At 44.4% G+C, this 15340-nt stretch overlaps 1 protein-coding gene across 3 annotated transcripts in view; it reads right to left on the bottom strand.

Annotated features, from left to right (window-relative positions):
- TARBP1 (TAR (HIV-1) RNA binding protein 1) overlaps window positions 1–15077 on the bottom strand; it is an 85559-nt gene extending 70482 nt beyond the window's left edge. Inside the window, exons 1-6 of one of the 3 annotated variants that reach the window (XM_045877810.3) lie at window positions 14100–15077; window positions 8947–9044; window positions 7503–7572; window positions 5214–5362; window positions 4248–4300; window positions 2485–2582 (exon numbers count right to left, since the gene is read on the bottom strand). In XM_045877810.3, coding sequence (XP_045733766.1) covers window positions 2485–2582; window positions 4248–4300; window positions 5214–5362; window positions 7503–7572; window positions 8947–9044; window positions 14100–15036 — 1405 coding nt within the window. In that variant the 5' untranslated portion in view covers window positions 15037–15077. The remainder of the gene's footprint in view (window positions 1–2484; window positions 2583–4247; window positions 4301–5213; window positions 5363–7502; window positions 7573–8946; window positions 9045–14099) is intronic. The other 2 variants (XM_045877811.3, XM_045877812.3) reach the window with 2 other exon arrangements.
- Between the last annotated feature and the right edge of the window lie 263 nt (window positions 15078–15340).

Below are 15340 nucleotides of genomic sequence, written 5' to 3'. Positions count from 1 at the left end.
AACGAGTTAAACTGAGTTACACCAAGAACTACCCCAGGAGCCAACAATTCCACTCCTAGGTATACACTCGAGAGAACTGAAAGCATATGTTCATACACAAACCTGTATGTGAATATTCACAGTAGCATTTTTCATAATGACCAAAAGTGGAAACAATCCAGATGTCTACCAACTGCTAAATGGATAAATAAAACGTGTGATATCTGAATAGTAGAGTATTATTCAGCCACAAAAAGAATGAAATACTGACATGGATCATTACTGGATGACTCATTCATGGATGATGAATCTTAAGAACATGCTAAGTGAAAGAAACCAGACATAAATTAAAAGGCCACATATTATAGGATTCCATTTACATGAAATGTCTAAAATAGGCAAATCTGCAGAGAAAGGAGAGTTAGTGGCTGACAGAAGCTGGTGGGAAAGGAGAATGGAAAGGGATCGATGATGGGTGATGAAAATATTCTTTCTGGGAGGGATGAAAATATTCTGGAATTAGTGGTGATGGTCGTAGAACTTTGTGAATGTACTAAAAACCAATGAAACGAACACTTTAAAAGGATGAATTTTATGGTCTGTGAATTATAGCTCAACAAACCTGTTGGGAAAAAAAAGAAAAAAAATCAATTCTATTTCAATCTCATTCCTGTAAGATAAGTACTCTACTATATTGTAGATTTTTTTTTTTTTAAAGATTTTATTTATTTATTTGACAGAGAGATAGAGAGCACAAGTAGGCAGAGAAGCAGGCAGAGGGAGAAGGAGAAGCAGGCTCCCCACCGAGCAGGGAGCCCGATGTGGGACTCGATCCCAGGACCCTGGGATCATGACCTGAGCCGAAGGTAGCCGCTAAACCAACTGAGCCACCCAGGCACCCCTATATTGTAGAGATTCTGATAACCATGCGGCTGTAATAAAAAAGAAGTTTAAGGTGTAAGATCAATTTTTTTTACTGTTAGAAGCAGTCCTCTGTTGAAGAGGTTAAAGAAAAACAGTCAGAATTACTGATGGTAACTGGCCTCTGGTATCTGCGTACAATAACATTAGCTCCTTCTCATATGCCATTTCTTACCTACCGTGGATCTAGTCACTAATTTTCTATCTTGAGATACCAACATCCGATGCTCCGTTCTGCCTTCTCTGCTAATATGTCATTTCTTAAAGACCCTCAAGTCATGAAATTAGTGACGATGTCGGTTTCCTCAGATCATCACCGTAGAATGACTTAAGAAATCCTTGGAAGCTCCTAAAAGGAGCTTGTGTTTTATTTATAAAACAATATTTTATATTATTTATAAAATACCACGTATTTTATATCTTCCAAGTACCTAGCACAAAACATTTAAGATACTCACTGGAAACTGCTGACTGAAAAATCTACTAAGTAAAAACTGAGTAAACATTTTACTTGCCCTCTCTTCTGTTGGACTAATTAAGTTCCCACTTCTGCCTAACATCTCACTCATGGCACCGGCAAGATGGCGGGGGCTGAGCTTCCATTTCACATTCATTCAACACACTTACAAGCGTCCACTGTGTGCTGGCCCTGGCCACGGACAGCAGGCGCTCAAACCCCAGGGGTGCTACCACCATCCTCTTGCTCTCCACACTGCTGACCTGGGATGTGCCAACATGGTCAGCAAAGCAATCCCCAGACGGCTTACACTTCTGACTTCTGGCAAACTATAGAACATCTGAGTGGACCTTCTCAATGAACTAATTTTTTTAAAAAGTAATCAAAAGAGCCAATTTTCTAGAAACCTAAAGTTGAGATACTTTTTCATCCCTGACTTCTGAGTAGATAGTTCCACTGGTCATTGTTTCACCCTATTTGCAGACGAAATACAAAAGGAAATGTGTGTCTGTTTCATACCCAGGATCGCTTTATAAGCCACAAAGCCACGAGGGAAAAAAGGACCCAGGAAGTAGAGTTAAGTCCTTCTGCTGCTCAACAAACAAAATAACACTGGGTGTTGCTCTTTGATTACCAACTTAACTCATCAGAAAGGAAAATAAATCCCCAATCTGAAGAAGTAGGTATTTCTAAGATACAAGGTCCACATAAAGCAAGTAAATTTTTCGTTTACCTGTCAAGTTCCTATCTATAGAGGGGCAGTTTTGCCACAATGGATATTCCGTTTGCAACTTTTTCCTAAACCCAGGTGTCTCTTTCTTCAACCAATTACACTAATTTTTGGAAAGCAAATAGAGAAAACTAGAAAAGATGGCCAATGGCAGCACACATCCTGAAATGACTTCCATGCTCCTCACGCCAATACCGGTAATAAGTCTCCTGTATAAAGGCAAAAGTGTGTACCCAATTACAACGAACGCCTGTGTAATTCTGACAAAATATGTATATTCCCGAAAAAGAAAACTATTTTGACAATACTGATTATAATAGTCATAAGATAGCGCTTATCACCAATATACTAAAAATTTTAAAGCTAATAAATTAAAAAACTCTTTACTGACACATACTCTTCATTTCTTCTGGAAGAAGAGAAACATAAGTGACTAAAAACTTCTGTAATTTCAATCCCAATGGAGAACCACTTCCTATCAGCTGGCCTGGGGACCTATAGACAAATGAGGGGAAAAAAACAAATATTTAAAATTTACAAATAAGTATACTGAAACTAAATGAACTATGGCTCAAAAGTCTTTCAATAACAATCAGAACATCTTTTCCTGAACCCGCATTTTATTCTTCAGTGAAATTCTGAAAATCCTTCTGAATACAAAAACATCAGGATCTTCTAGGAAAATGGACATGAGTTAGTATCGTAACATACTAAGTAGACATGGATTTCCTTTTTATGATACTTTCCTTGACACACACTATGAATCTTGCTAAAATAGCATCATCTTAAAAAAGTATAAAAAAGTGATCATTTTCAATCATATTTTATTGTTTCCAACATATAATCTAATGATTTTAAATCTTTAAGTATAAATAAAAGAAATAACATTCATAGAAAAACATATGAGTAATTAATGACTTTTGCAAGAACATTTAATTGTTAACATCTACTAAACTCATGTTTTTTTCCTGCTATACGCTTCCACCAGGAACATTATCTGTTAACTGAACACGAGAGTGCGAGAAAACTGAAGGCATTTCATAACAAATGTGTCTGTCGACTCTTTTAGAGGCACCAAGTAGGTTTTACTGCTCTCCAGCCGTCTAACTGCTTCACAGAACTATTCAGTAGTAATGAGTTCTTTGAAAACTAATTGGCAAATCAAGTGTTGCTATGCTCTTTCAATATTTATTAAATAGGATTAAATATTAGTATAACTTAGCACAAACTAATTTAAACATTTTAAAGAAACTGGCAATGGGGGGGTTGTCTATTTAGAGGTATACTGAACAGAAGACTTGCAAGTATACGTTTAGCTCATCAGCATTCAAAAGACCACCTAAGCTCAAAGGCAGGGGACCACTGTGAAGGTGTAATTCAAGAGTACGGAGAACGCTCAAAACACGAGGCTACGGCACAGCACTGACTCACTCTCCTCGCTGTCTGACTGCAGAGGAGGAGGGGCAAGAAGTGACCTATTCGCGATAGTGGCAGCCTCTGTCAGATCTGGAAAGGGCACGGTTAGTGAGCCCTGTGGCACTGGACTGGAATCGGAGGTACTGCTGTGACCTCGGGGTTTTTCACATGGATGGACAGACGGACCCTGAAACAGACACAGATCAGCAAGTCTGCTCAGCAGACAGAGCTGGGGAACCGACGTGCACCCACAGGGAGAGAAAGGGCGACTGAGCAAACGTGGTGACACGCTGACATCGGGGGGGATGTGGATGAAAGGTACAGGGGAATTCTTTGTATTATCCTCACAACTTTTAAGTCAAAATAAAAAGTTAAAAAAAAAACCAGTTTAGAGTGTTGGTACGGTCAGCCAACGGCACTACAACTTCCAGGAGAGCTGAAGTCAGAGCAAGGGGAAGCAAGTAAGCTCGGCGAGATCTACTCTCCATAAACCCCAAGAGTGGAAGGGTTCAAGGTAAGAAAGAACACAAAAAAAGGGAACACTTGATAGAACCAATAGAAGAAGAGCAAGAAGAATAACACACAAAAGGGACTTCATAGTAAGAAAAAGTTGAATGTTTATTCGGCAACACGTGTGATGTACGAAATGCATTAAACAGCCTGGTCCTATTTCACAAACACATTACATTTCTATATCGAGGACATATTACTACACGGCTGCTAGATAACACAATGTTTGTTTACCTGATGTACAGAGAGCTCTCTGAAAGTGCGTCCATTAATGGTCCAATAATAAACTAAAACAAAACAAAACAAAAATGTAACTGATGTTAAGTTACAGTCGCAACTTTGAAAAGTCAGCTTGCTTTAGCTGCATATCCCAGCAGGGCTGCAGGAGAGCTGTGCTGAGCAAAGCTGACCTCTTCCACTGTGGGCTAACTCAGGGCTAATAATGGAGGGTACCTTAACTCCACCGCTACAACAAAATGCGTACAGAATCTTCCCACCTGATAAAAACTGAGGAAGAGAGATCATACAGGGCCAGCAAGGAAGGAAAGGAGCCCAAAGAAGAAATACATGGTGGAAAATAAGCGTAGTTACAAGGATAAACCAAAAGAGATAGATACGCAAGAGAAAATGTGAGCCCCTGTGCCTGGAAAATAAAACGGGCAAAAATTGTATCTTTAAAAATATTACAAGACACTGGGTCAAAAAAGCATGTGTCTAGGAAGTGCAGGAAGGACAGGAGAATGTGGAAAATGATACATATCAAAACACGACAGCATGTTATCAGTTAGGAAGGTTTCGTAGGGTCCCTGTAAATGCGGGTAAATTACCCTAAGCGATCATGTGACTCACTGGCACTACAAGACTTAAAATCCCAGCTGTAATTCTCAGTCTCTGCTTTGTGTGATTTCTGACAAATGGAAGTACAGGTGCTAATAAATGTAGCTCAAAAGGCAATCTCTGCTTAATACAGTAGCTAACAATTCATTGGCTCAGAACTGGGGGAGGAGCATCACTCAACAAACAGCAGTAATTCAGAGATTCAGACCTGTGAAAATAGCATCATCATGCAAATCTTTAAAATGTCACTTGCTCTGAGAGCCCTAGTGTGTATTTTTTGAAGATCACATTATGATGCAACAAATGTCTTTACCTCTCATCTCTTGACAAAGAGAGTAAGGGGGAAGCAAAAGGCCTCATTACCTCAGAAAATTCTGGTGAAAATGGAAGAATCTTTGTTTCATACAGCTCCAAAAAATGGGTGACACCTTCTTTGGTCAGGATTTTATTTTCACTTTCAAACATTCTTTTATAAATACACATATGCCAGGAAGGGTGGAAGAGCCAACACCCTGTGGAGATAGAGCACGTGACGCTGACACTGGTTCTCACGCTCTGTTGCTCCACATCAACTTCAGTCACACAAGAACACGCTGACTTCGTTCTAACACACAGTGAGGTTACAGCTCAAGGAGACTCAGGCAGTCTCATCTAGAAAGACAGCAAGCCACTTACCGCCCCACAGCGCACACAAGTTAACTGTTGCCCCACGCACACGGGTTGGACCTTCAGATTTGGGGTGATTTCAAACAACCCTTCTGTGACCCTACTTCCATCCATTTTTCCCACAGAAATCTGAGACTGTCACTCCTCTGCTTAAAACCCTTGAATGGCTCCTCATACTCTCGGAAGAAAATCTGAACAAGGCATGAAGCGACCCCGAGAACAATGGCAACGCCACCCCAGCCTCCCACAGCCACCACCCTGGGCCTCGCTGGTCCTCTGGGTCCTCCGCCCCACCTCAGGCTTCTTACACGCTGCCGTCTCAACTCTGAGCTCCAACGTCACTCCTGAGGTGGGCCTTCCCTGACCACCCTGAGGGATGGCCTCACTCACAGTGTATTCTATTTCAGTCCCTTGTTTGGTACCTTCATAGAACTTATCATTACAACTTTTTTTTCATGGAAGAGATAAAAATTAAGTGAAAAGTAGTACACATGTCTCCCCACTTTATCCCTAGCACTTAGCGTATACTGGACACTAAATGAATTTCTACTAAATTTATAAATGAGTGGGGAAAAAAAAAACCCAAAACAAAATAAATATGTACCTCAGAGATATTTTTTAACTCTTTTGAAATATCTTTTAATTCTTCTAGAAAAAAATTATTCAGCATTTTTAACTCATGGCATTCTAGAAATGAATTGGTCCATTATTTGTAATTTACACCAAGATGCTTGCTTGTTCAATGCTTTGGCAATGGTAATTTTTCCAAACCTGTCACTGCTATTTGATTTGGTTTGCCAAGAGCTGTGGGCAAAACGTGGTAATAAGAGAATCATCTTAATAGTAAATGCATAAGTGAAGTCACAACAGGATTCAATTAAATTCTAGCCCCAGGTAACTATAGATTCTTACAGTCTGTGAAAAATCCCAGTGTATCAGAAGACAACAACAGCACTCGACTGGATAAAGCTCAACTCCTAGGGGTCTAACTATTAAAGTTGTAATTATCTGGAGTAGGCACTAAAACCCATTTACCCAGGTTAGTTCTCACGGATAAACACGATAATACAGCAGTTTATCATTCATATGCATACAAAACACTGTCAGCCTGCATTTAGCTGTTTTGTTGATAGAAACAGAGTCTCACAAAATAATTTTAGGAAGCTCCAGTTTCTTTCTCTCTCTCCTAAAAAACTCTCAAAACACAGTGCTGATTAAAGGCTTAAAAACCATACTTAAAACTATACCTTGGAAATCTTCCTAAAAAGTCCAAGATACAGAATAATAACTGAAATCCCAAAAAAGTAACAATGAAACAGAAAGAGAGTAAGAATGGAAAGCAGTAAAATATATAATACCGAAGAGCCATTATTAACAATGTAGAGCACACCATCATTAAAACATTCCTAAAGAGGCCTATCTCTTAAAGAGTGTATACTCATATACTCAAATGATTTCAGACAACAGGATCTACTGTGGTGGGCAGTGGGGGCGGCGGGGGAGGGGGGGATGCTTCACGGTCAATGGCGGGGAGGAGGCAGCGGGGGAAGCTACAGAGGGTTGAGGGGCACAGACTGGCCACGTGCCGGTCACTGCTGACGCTGAGTGGTGAGGCTCACTTTACATATTCCTCTCCTTCTGTAAATGTTTGAAATGTTCCATGAGCAGAAGTTTACAACGTTAACCATACCACTAAATTACAGAACACTCCGCAACCATTTAAAGGTATGTTCTCAAAGATCAAGGATATAGGTAAGCGCATTTGGACACACTGCTCAGTAAGACAGAACCTTACGAACGATCAGTCCAGACAGCATGTATCTGGAATGTTAACAGCTGTTCTCTTGGTGGCAGCGGATGCATATTTTCTGTTACACTTTGATGGTTTTTCCAAATTCTCTATAATGCCTAAAAGTTAGTTATAAAATCAAGGGGGGAGGAAAAAAGCTCTAAATGTATAAAAATCAAAATACAAGTAACCATTACCGTTTTCTTCTGACACTGCATATTCAAACAGACTGTTTAGCTTTGGTAAAACTGGCTTTATAACGTGGATCTGAAAACAAAAACAGAAAACCACATGAAATAAAAACTCACCTTTAAAAATTAAGATGAACTTTAAAACTTTAAAAATTCAGATGAAACTTATTTTCATCTATTGTACAACAGCAGCCCTACTACACAGAAGGTACCTGAATTTACCCGGTTTTTATATCCTATAAATTCCGGTCTATGAGACTGAGTGTGACAAAGCTAATGAATACGACCTAGGACACAGTGACAAGAATGTCACATTTGTACAGTGAGTATCAAAAATCATGTCATGTAATCCTCAACTGTCCTGGGAAATAGGTAGGGCTGATAATACCAACAGATTACAAAGAGGGCAAAAAAATAATAATAATAATCCCTTGAGGCACTCAAGTGATGTTTAAGGCCACACGTGTAAAGTAGGGCCAGACTACTGTAGGTAAAATAGGTAAATTAGAGTTTCTAAATAAATTATAGGGGTCTTAGGTATCTGATTAAGAAAAACCATAAAAGCGTATTTGAATTTGGAAATGCTTTCTTTGTTCCTCATGCACATTTAGCACATCGTAATTCTTTATTTCAGTCCACGAACAATGCCTGGTGCACACGTGGGGTGATAGCTAACAACGAGTACCCGGACAGCCAGCCCCTCAGAGGTCTGCAGCAGACAGACTGGGAGGCCCTGCACCACCACGGGTCCTCCAGGAGTGATCCCAGAGCAGCAGAGGCATCATCCGGGAACTTGAGAAACACCCGAATTCTCAGGCCCCGCCCCCAGACCTACTGAATCAGGAACTCTGGGGACCAGACCCAGCAATCTGTACTTTAACAAGCCATCTAGGTAATTCTAAGGAATGCTAAAGTTTGAGAACCACTGTACTAGATTAGGTCATCTTAAGAGATTCCGCTCAACTTAAAAATTCTACAAAAACAAATTCAAAGTTAAATGAAAATGATTTTTCACGTTTCCACTTGCAGGACCAGTACACACAGCCCTAAGAACGAAAATAGGAAGGGAGGGAGGGAGGGAGGCAGACAGGGCAATCATTTACTTAACAACTTACCTCAAATTGCCTTAAGTAACATTTTCCTAAGTCTATATTTCTTTGAAGATGATTCATAATGCTGAGAAACTAAAAACTAACACTTCAGAAGTAAATGTCAAGGGAAGAACAAGTAAGACTAAAACTTTTTGAGTGACAATTTAAGTCAATTAGAAGTATGCTTTAATTTCCTGAGTTAACATTCAGTTTTAAATTGCATTTATGCCAGGAAACAAAGTACATTTGTATCCTATTATGCTTTATCAAATTGGTCTTTCTGCATTGCTTTTATAGACTGATTAAAAAAAATTAAAACTGCATCTACACAGGATTTGTTAAAATATGAAAACACTTACCTGATTTCCTTCTAGAGTTTCCATAATTAAAATATAGTTTTCCCAAAACTTTAGAAGCTCATCTTTCTTCTTCTCAGACCACCAAAACAGACTTGGGCCTGATATGGTTTAAAAAGGAAAATTAGTTCCTCTTTTGTAGATTTCATAAGTTTCTTAATGACAATCATTTTTAAAATAATGCCAGTATTACCAAATACTGTATTCTCTAATAATGGAGAGTGTCCCTGTATCAAAGCCTAGATAGGAGGCTTGGGCTAACAAGAATCTCAAAAGGTTTTTTTTTTTTCCTTTTAATTAAGATTACTGTTTTAGAGTTCTTGGTAAGAATCATGGATTTGAACACGTAAACCCCACTTTCTCTCCCTAAGAACCTCATTATAACAGTCGAGGACGTTTCAAAGGCAAAAACCCAAAAGAATGGCAAAAACAGGGGAGCTGACAACACCAGTGAAACTTAGTTTGAAAATCAGAGAAAAGCCAAGCAGACTCAAGTGAATATAAAGTGGCACATGGAAAGCCAAGAAAAAACCGGATTTACACTGGAACCAGACCTAAGGAACTGGCAGCAAAAGTTACTCTGTAAGTGGAGGTGAACAGCAAGGCTAAACTAAAAAGAATTTTGTTTGGTGTGTTTAAGAAACAGATCTTCAGTGCCCTTTCCTATGCTCTGAGCAGGAAAAATACTGGAATTTATTCTCTGGAGAAGGTAAAATTGTGGGTCTCTGGATTGAGATGCACTGGACCCTACCAGGGTCGGGAGTAAGTGAACCCCTTCCACCACAGGAGCCCCTCAGGTCCCAGAATGCTGGCCAGTTCTTCACTATGCGGCAGCAGACTGGAAGGTCTCCGTGGAATCTGGCCAGCCCAAGAAAATACTGCCATCAGAGATTACCCAATACTGTGGGGCTTGGCCAGATCACCTCGCAGTAAAGTTCAGTCAGCAAGCACCACTTATGTGTTCAGAGCTTTAAACTTGATTTGGGGTTCATTATTTTTTTTTAATTAAAGATTTATTTATTTATTTGAGAGAGAGAGAGAGAGCTCATGAGCGAGCAAGGGGAGGGGCAGAGGGAGAGGAAGAGAAATCCTCAAGCAAATTCCCTGCCAAGCGCAGAGCCTGAAGCAGGGCTCGAACCCACGACCCTGAGATCATGACCTGAGGAGAAAATGAGTCAAAGCTCAACCGACTGAGCCACCCAGGTGCCCCATTGATTCCTTATTCTTAAATATAAACAGTTATCTAAGGATCACCAGCCATCTGGGGAAACATCCACACTGAAGATCAAGACCAAAACAAACAGGAAATTTGGAGAACAAAACTAAGCCAGAGGTAGAAAACCTCATGCTGTCATAAGAACAGGATACGATTAATAAGGGGACATTACAAGAACAAAAAAGATCTCACGAGAATAAAAATTGGATAGCAAAAACCAGAAACTCAAAGGACTGGAAATAAGTTTGAGGGAGTCACCCAGGAAATAGAACCAAGAGACAAAAATCATAGGAAACAGGACAGAAAAGACGCTTTGATAAACCAGTCCAGGAGCTTCGCTATCCAACAAGAGAACAGAAAAGCAGAGAGGAAGGGAGCAAAGAAAGTAACTCAGGAAAAGTTCCCAGAACCGAAGAACATGATTTCCAGATGGACCAGGTCCACCGAGTGCCCAGCGTAAGGATGAAAACTGACCGGTACCAAAACTGTGAAACTTGAGAATGATGGGGCACAATCCCCACTGACTTCCATGCAGAAGAAACAGGGCACATATAAACAAACACGATTCGCAACGGTTTCTCACACGGCTCAACAGCAAGACTGGAAGCTCAAGCTTCTAAGACAATAGATCGGAGCCTTCAAAGTTCTGAACGGAAACGTTTTCCACGCTAGAATTCTATCCCCCACCAGACCATAAATCAAATGGAATGGGAAAACAAAGGCATTTAGACACGCTTGGTCTCAGTTTCCACTTAGGACAGAGAGAGCTACAGAAGAACACTCCTGCCAAACTGACAAAGAGAAAAGCCTGGACAATACACACAGTCCTAACCCCCTGACAACTGAGACTACAATGCCTCCAGGGGATGGGAACTCCAAAGGGCAGAAAGCCTCTCTCCGAGAACACACAGGACACATGAACTGAATCTACCTCTGGCCAAGTGCAGGAAGAAGACGTAGTCACCAAAAAGTAGTTTAAAAAAATCAAGGAGCGGCACCTGGGTGGCGCAGTTGGTTAAGTGTCCGTCTCTTGGTTTCAGCTCAGGTCATGATCTCAGCGTCCTGGGATCTAGCCCCATGTTGGGCTCCGTGCTCAGTGCGGAGTCTGATTCTCTCCCCCTCCCCCTGCTCACTCTCTCTCTCTCTAAAATATAATTTTTTTAAAAAAAAAAGGAAAGAAAAGAAAAAAACAATGAACGTTTGTTGAGTTTGTTTGTTTGTTTGTTTTTTTAAGATTTTATTTATTTGACAGAGAGAGAGGGAACACAAGCGGGGGGACCGGGAGAGGGAGAAGCAGGCCTCCCGCTGAGCAGGGAGCCCAATGCGGGGCTCGATCCCAGGACCCTGGGATCATGACCTGGGCCGAAGGCAGACGCTTAACGACTGAGCCACCCAGGCACCCCTAGTTGAGTTTTTCAAGGTGAGCTGTGGGCTAGTTTTGACAGCCTAGAACCCTGGGAACCCCAAGGGAGCCTGCAACCACTCACCAGCTCACTTCCTGAGGCACCCCCAGGTGATCTGAGAAAGACTGTGGGAAACGCAAACTCTGGAGCACATGCACGCAGGGCCCACATAGCTCCGAGGGGACAGCGGGACTAACTGGGGCAGCCCAGCCAGCCCTACAGGAGTACAAGGTGGTGGTCAACTGCTGAAGCCTGTCTGCACCCAGGACCCTCCTCAAACAGGAGACAAAAGCTGTCTGCCCCTGGAGAAAACCCTGCCACATCCCCAAACCTGTCCTGGCCCCGACACCAGGCAAACGCTGGCCACCCGAGGGGATGGAGAGAAACCCTGCTCGCCTAACCCTGCACCGACAGGAGGAAACCCCCTCATGCCCAGAGTCCTGCACTGATACAAAGCAGTGGGGGGAGGGCAGGAAACCAGCAGTCAAGACCCACCACAGATAGGAGCAGAATGCAGCCACCACAGAAGACGGTGAGGGAACTCTGTAGTGTTATTAGCATCAACGGCTTCAGAAAACAACCACACTGAGGAAAAACCTTTAGGGACTCCTGGGTTCCCACCGAACACGAGGTAGCAACACCCCACAACCACAGCAACAACAAGATCCAAATCCAGCTTCACCATAAACTAGTGTGACCCAAGCCCCAATACCAACGGCCTCACAGAAGAGGAGCGCTCATCTCTAGACATAAAGATCTACTTCATGCTACTAAAGAGTGACCCCCTTGCCCAGAAATAAAAAAAACAAACTCCAAGATGGCCCATGCAGAGGACTAATACAGGACTACGATTCACATGTTAAAGGATCTACGGGAAAAGGTAGACAACCTGTATAAACAGATGGGAATGGAAGGGAATGGAAATTAAGGGTCAGATGGAAATAAAAGAAATAGAAACATATCAGGGGCGCCTGGGTGGCTCAGTCGTTAAGCATCTGCCTTTGGCTCAGGTCATGATCCCAGGGTTCTGGGACCGAGTCCTGCATTGGGCTACTTGCTCCGTGGGGAGCCCACTTCTCCTTCTCCCCACTTGTACTCTCTCATTGTCTCTCCTTCTCTCTCAAATAAATAAATAAAATCTTAAAAAAAAAAGATTTAGACTACTAGCTAACACTTTAAGGCTGAATTACTGATAGAGAGAACCAAACAAATCTGCGAATGACGTAATTCCAGGAAAAACCTGCAAGAAGAAAAAAAATCACCATAATGTACTACACAGGTCACCTGTGAAGAACATCTTCAGTCGTAACTTTGTAAAGGCTGAACTCACATTTAACCGAAGTATAACTATGGCATTTGATGTTGATTTACCCAGATTATTGGAAGACAAGTACCAAAATAATCAGCTAAAAGAGGTACAAGTGGTCGCTCTCTGCGGGGGCAAACCAGGGGTGGGCAAGGAGCAAAGACTATTGCTCATCTTTAAAACTCTGCAGAACGACTCTTTGAAATAAATGACTTTAATTTCGGTCATTTAAAATGTGTGCTCCAGGGGCGCCTGGGTGGCTCAGTCGTTAAGCGTCTGCCTTCAGCTCAAGTCATGATCCCAGGGTCCAGTGAAAACTCTCGCTGGGTAATCACCAATTTGAGGACTGACAAAATATTTACTATCTAACGTTTTAGACAAACATGAAAATCTACTCACAACTTCAAACAAACAAAAATCCCTTATCAGTAAGAGGCGGCTACAGTTGAAAAGGTAGAAATTTTCTATGTATTGGGACAATTTTGAATCATTCTATTTTGGTCTTGGACAGCTCAGAAAGATGACTGAAGCGCCCTTTCACACATTGCAGTGAACAAACCAATCAACAGTAAGTACCAAGTTGAAGGGAGTCCTTGCTAGTTCGGCCACTCTTGTTTTTAATAGAGGAGGAGGAAGCATAGTCTCAAAAGGTTTTAAAAAAATTACTAAAAATCGGACTCGACCTATTAAATCAATAGCAAAAATACCCTCAAAAGGTCGACTTAAGGACCCTACATTTAACAAATTTTAGTCCCGAATGAGAGAATTGCCAAGGGAAATTTCCAAAGAATGTGATGATTTCTAGGACAGAATTCTAACGTTCAAAACTCAATCCACTGGTCAATACAAGTAAATAATTTTTCTTGCAATTTGATGGAAGCTAACCATTCCTTCCTATTAGGATGAACCTACCACGAGATCGCTCAAATTTGGGCTGTAAAATCCTGCTTGGGCTCAGTCACGTTCCTAATTATTCCACAGGTGCAGGGTTCCGCCCTGCTTTGGGTCAGAAAGAAACGCTGACTGTTCTCAGCCGCAGTGATTTGGGTCACTTGGAGAACACCCTCGAGGCGAGGTTCCCAGGGTTCCCAGGCTTTAAGGTTAACGGATACCCACTAGGTATGGATGGCGGAGAGCTGGTTTTTGGAAGCAGGAGCCCCCGCCCCCCGCCACCACCACCACCACCACCCAAAGCCAAGTGGGGCTGGGCCGGAAGCCAAGAGGCAAGTACCGTTTCCTGCCTGGGGGCCGCAGGTGCAGTGCGCCCCCAGCTCCGCCGACACCTCCACCGCCCTCTGCAGCAGGTAGCGCGCTCGCTTGCGCGTCAGGGCGTCCTGGGCCTGCGCCAGCCCCGCCTGCACCGTCCTCCAGAAGCGCCAGCAGCGCCGCGCGTCGGGCTCCTCCTCGCCCGCTCCGGGACCGCGGTCGGCGCGGGGCTCGGGCAGCAGCCTCTCGGCCAGGGCGCTCAGCACCAGCAGCTGCGGCCTGACGCAGTCCGGTTCCGAGGGCGCCCCGGCCGCCACCAGCCCGCTCCATACGACCCGCAGCACCGCCCCACCGCACTGGCCCAGCGCCGGCAGCAGCCTCCCGGCCGCCAGCGCCGCCGCGTCCTCCGCGGGCCCCGCCTCATCCCGGTCCCTGTCGGCGCCCAGCGCCAGGGCGAGGGCGGCCTTCGCCACCCGCTCCAGCAGCGGCCCGTCCTCGCGGGGCCGCAGGCAGGGCCCGACGGCCGCCAGCACCTCCACGGCCGCCTCGGCTCCGGACGCGGGCCCCCCGGCGAGCAGGTCGCGCAGCGCCTCCTCCGCCAGGGCGGCCGCCAGCTGCGGGCCCCCGGCGAGGCGGGCGCACGAGCGCAAAGCGGCGCTCGCCGCCCTCAGCACGCGCCGGTGGTGGCGGGCCGGCGGGCCGGGGTCCGCACCGCCCGCCGGGCGCCCGCGCAGGCCCCGCAGCAGCGGCACCAGGTACCCGACTGCGACCTCGCGCGCCGCCTCCGGGAGCGCGCCCGCGCCCCCGCCGCCCCCGCGCGCCTCCTCGTCTTCGAGTCGCTGCAGCAGAAAGCGCAGCGTCTCCACGCGCTCCGCGGACGCCTCCCCGCGGCACAGCGCCCCAAGCAGGACCCGGGGGTCCCGGCTCTGCGATAGCAGCGTTTCCGCGAGGACCCACTCCATTTGCCGTGCGCGCGCCGCCGACACCGGGCGCCCAAATGAGGTGCCGGCGTGCGCGAGTGCGTGCGCGTGCGCGGCTGGCCCGGGCGCACGCCTGCAGGGAGGGGTCCTGCAGCCGGGCCCTGGTACGGCTCAGCGCGCCCTGGGTTTCTGCCCATTTCACGGCCTGCAACCTGATCCCTCTTTGCCCCTCCCTTACTGTTTTTTACAAGAAAGGTGCCCCTTGTTAAACGTTACTGTAGCAAGTGCATCAACTCCATCAATTCCTAATTGGAGATTGGCCTGCCCCAAGGCCCTAAATCAAGTA

This window comes from Mirounga angustirostris, unplaced genomic scaffold, assembly GCF_029215605.1.
Source record: "Mirounga angustirostris isolate CCGP_5_RB_7025 unplaced genomic scaffold, mMirAng1.0.hap1 SCAF_6, whole genome shotgun sequence".
NCBI lineage: Eukaryota > Metazoa > Chordata > Mammalia > Carnivora > Phocidae > Mirounga > Mirounga angustirostris.
The sequence above is the reverse complement of the archived record's forward strand: the minus strand, read 5'-3'. Positions and strand labels throughout refer to the sequence as shown.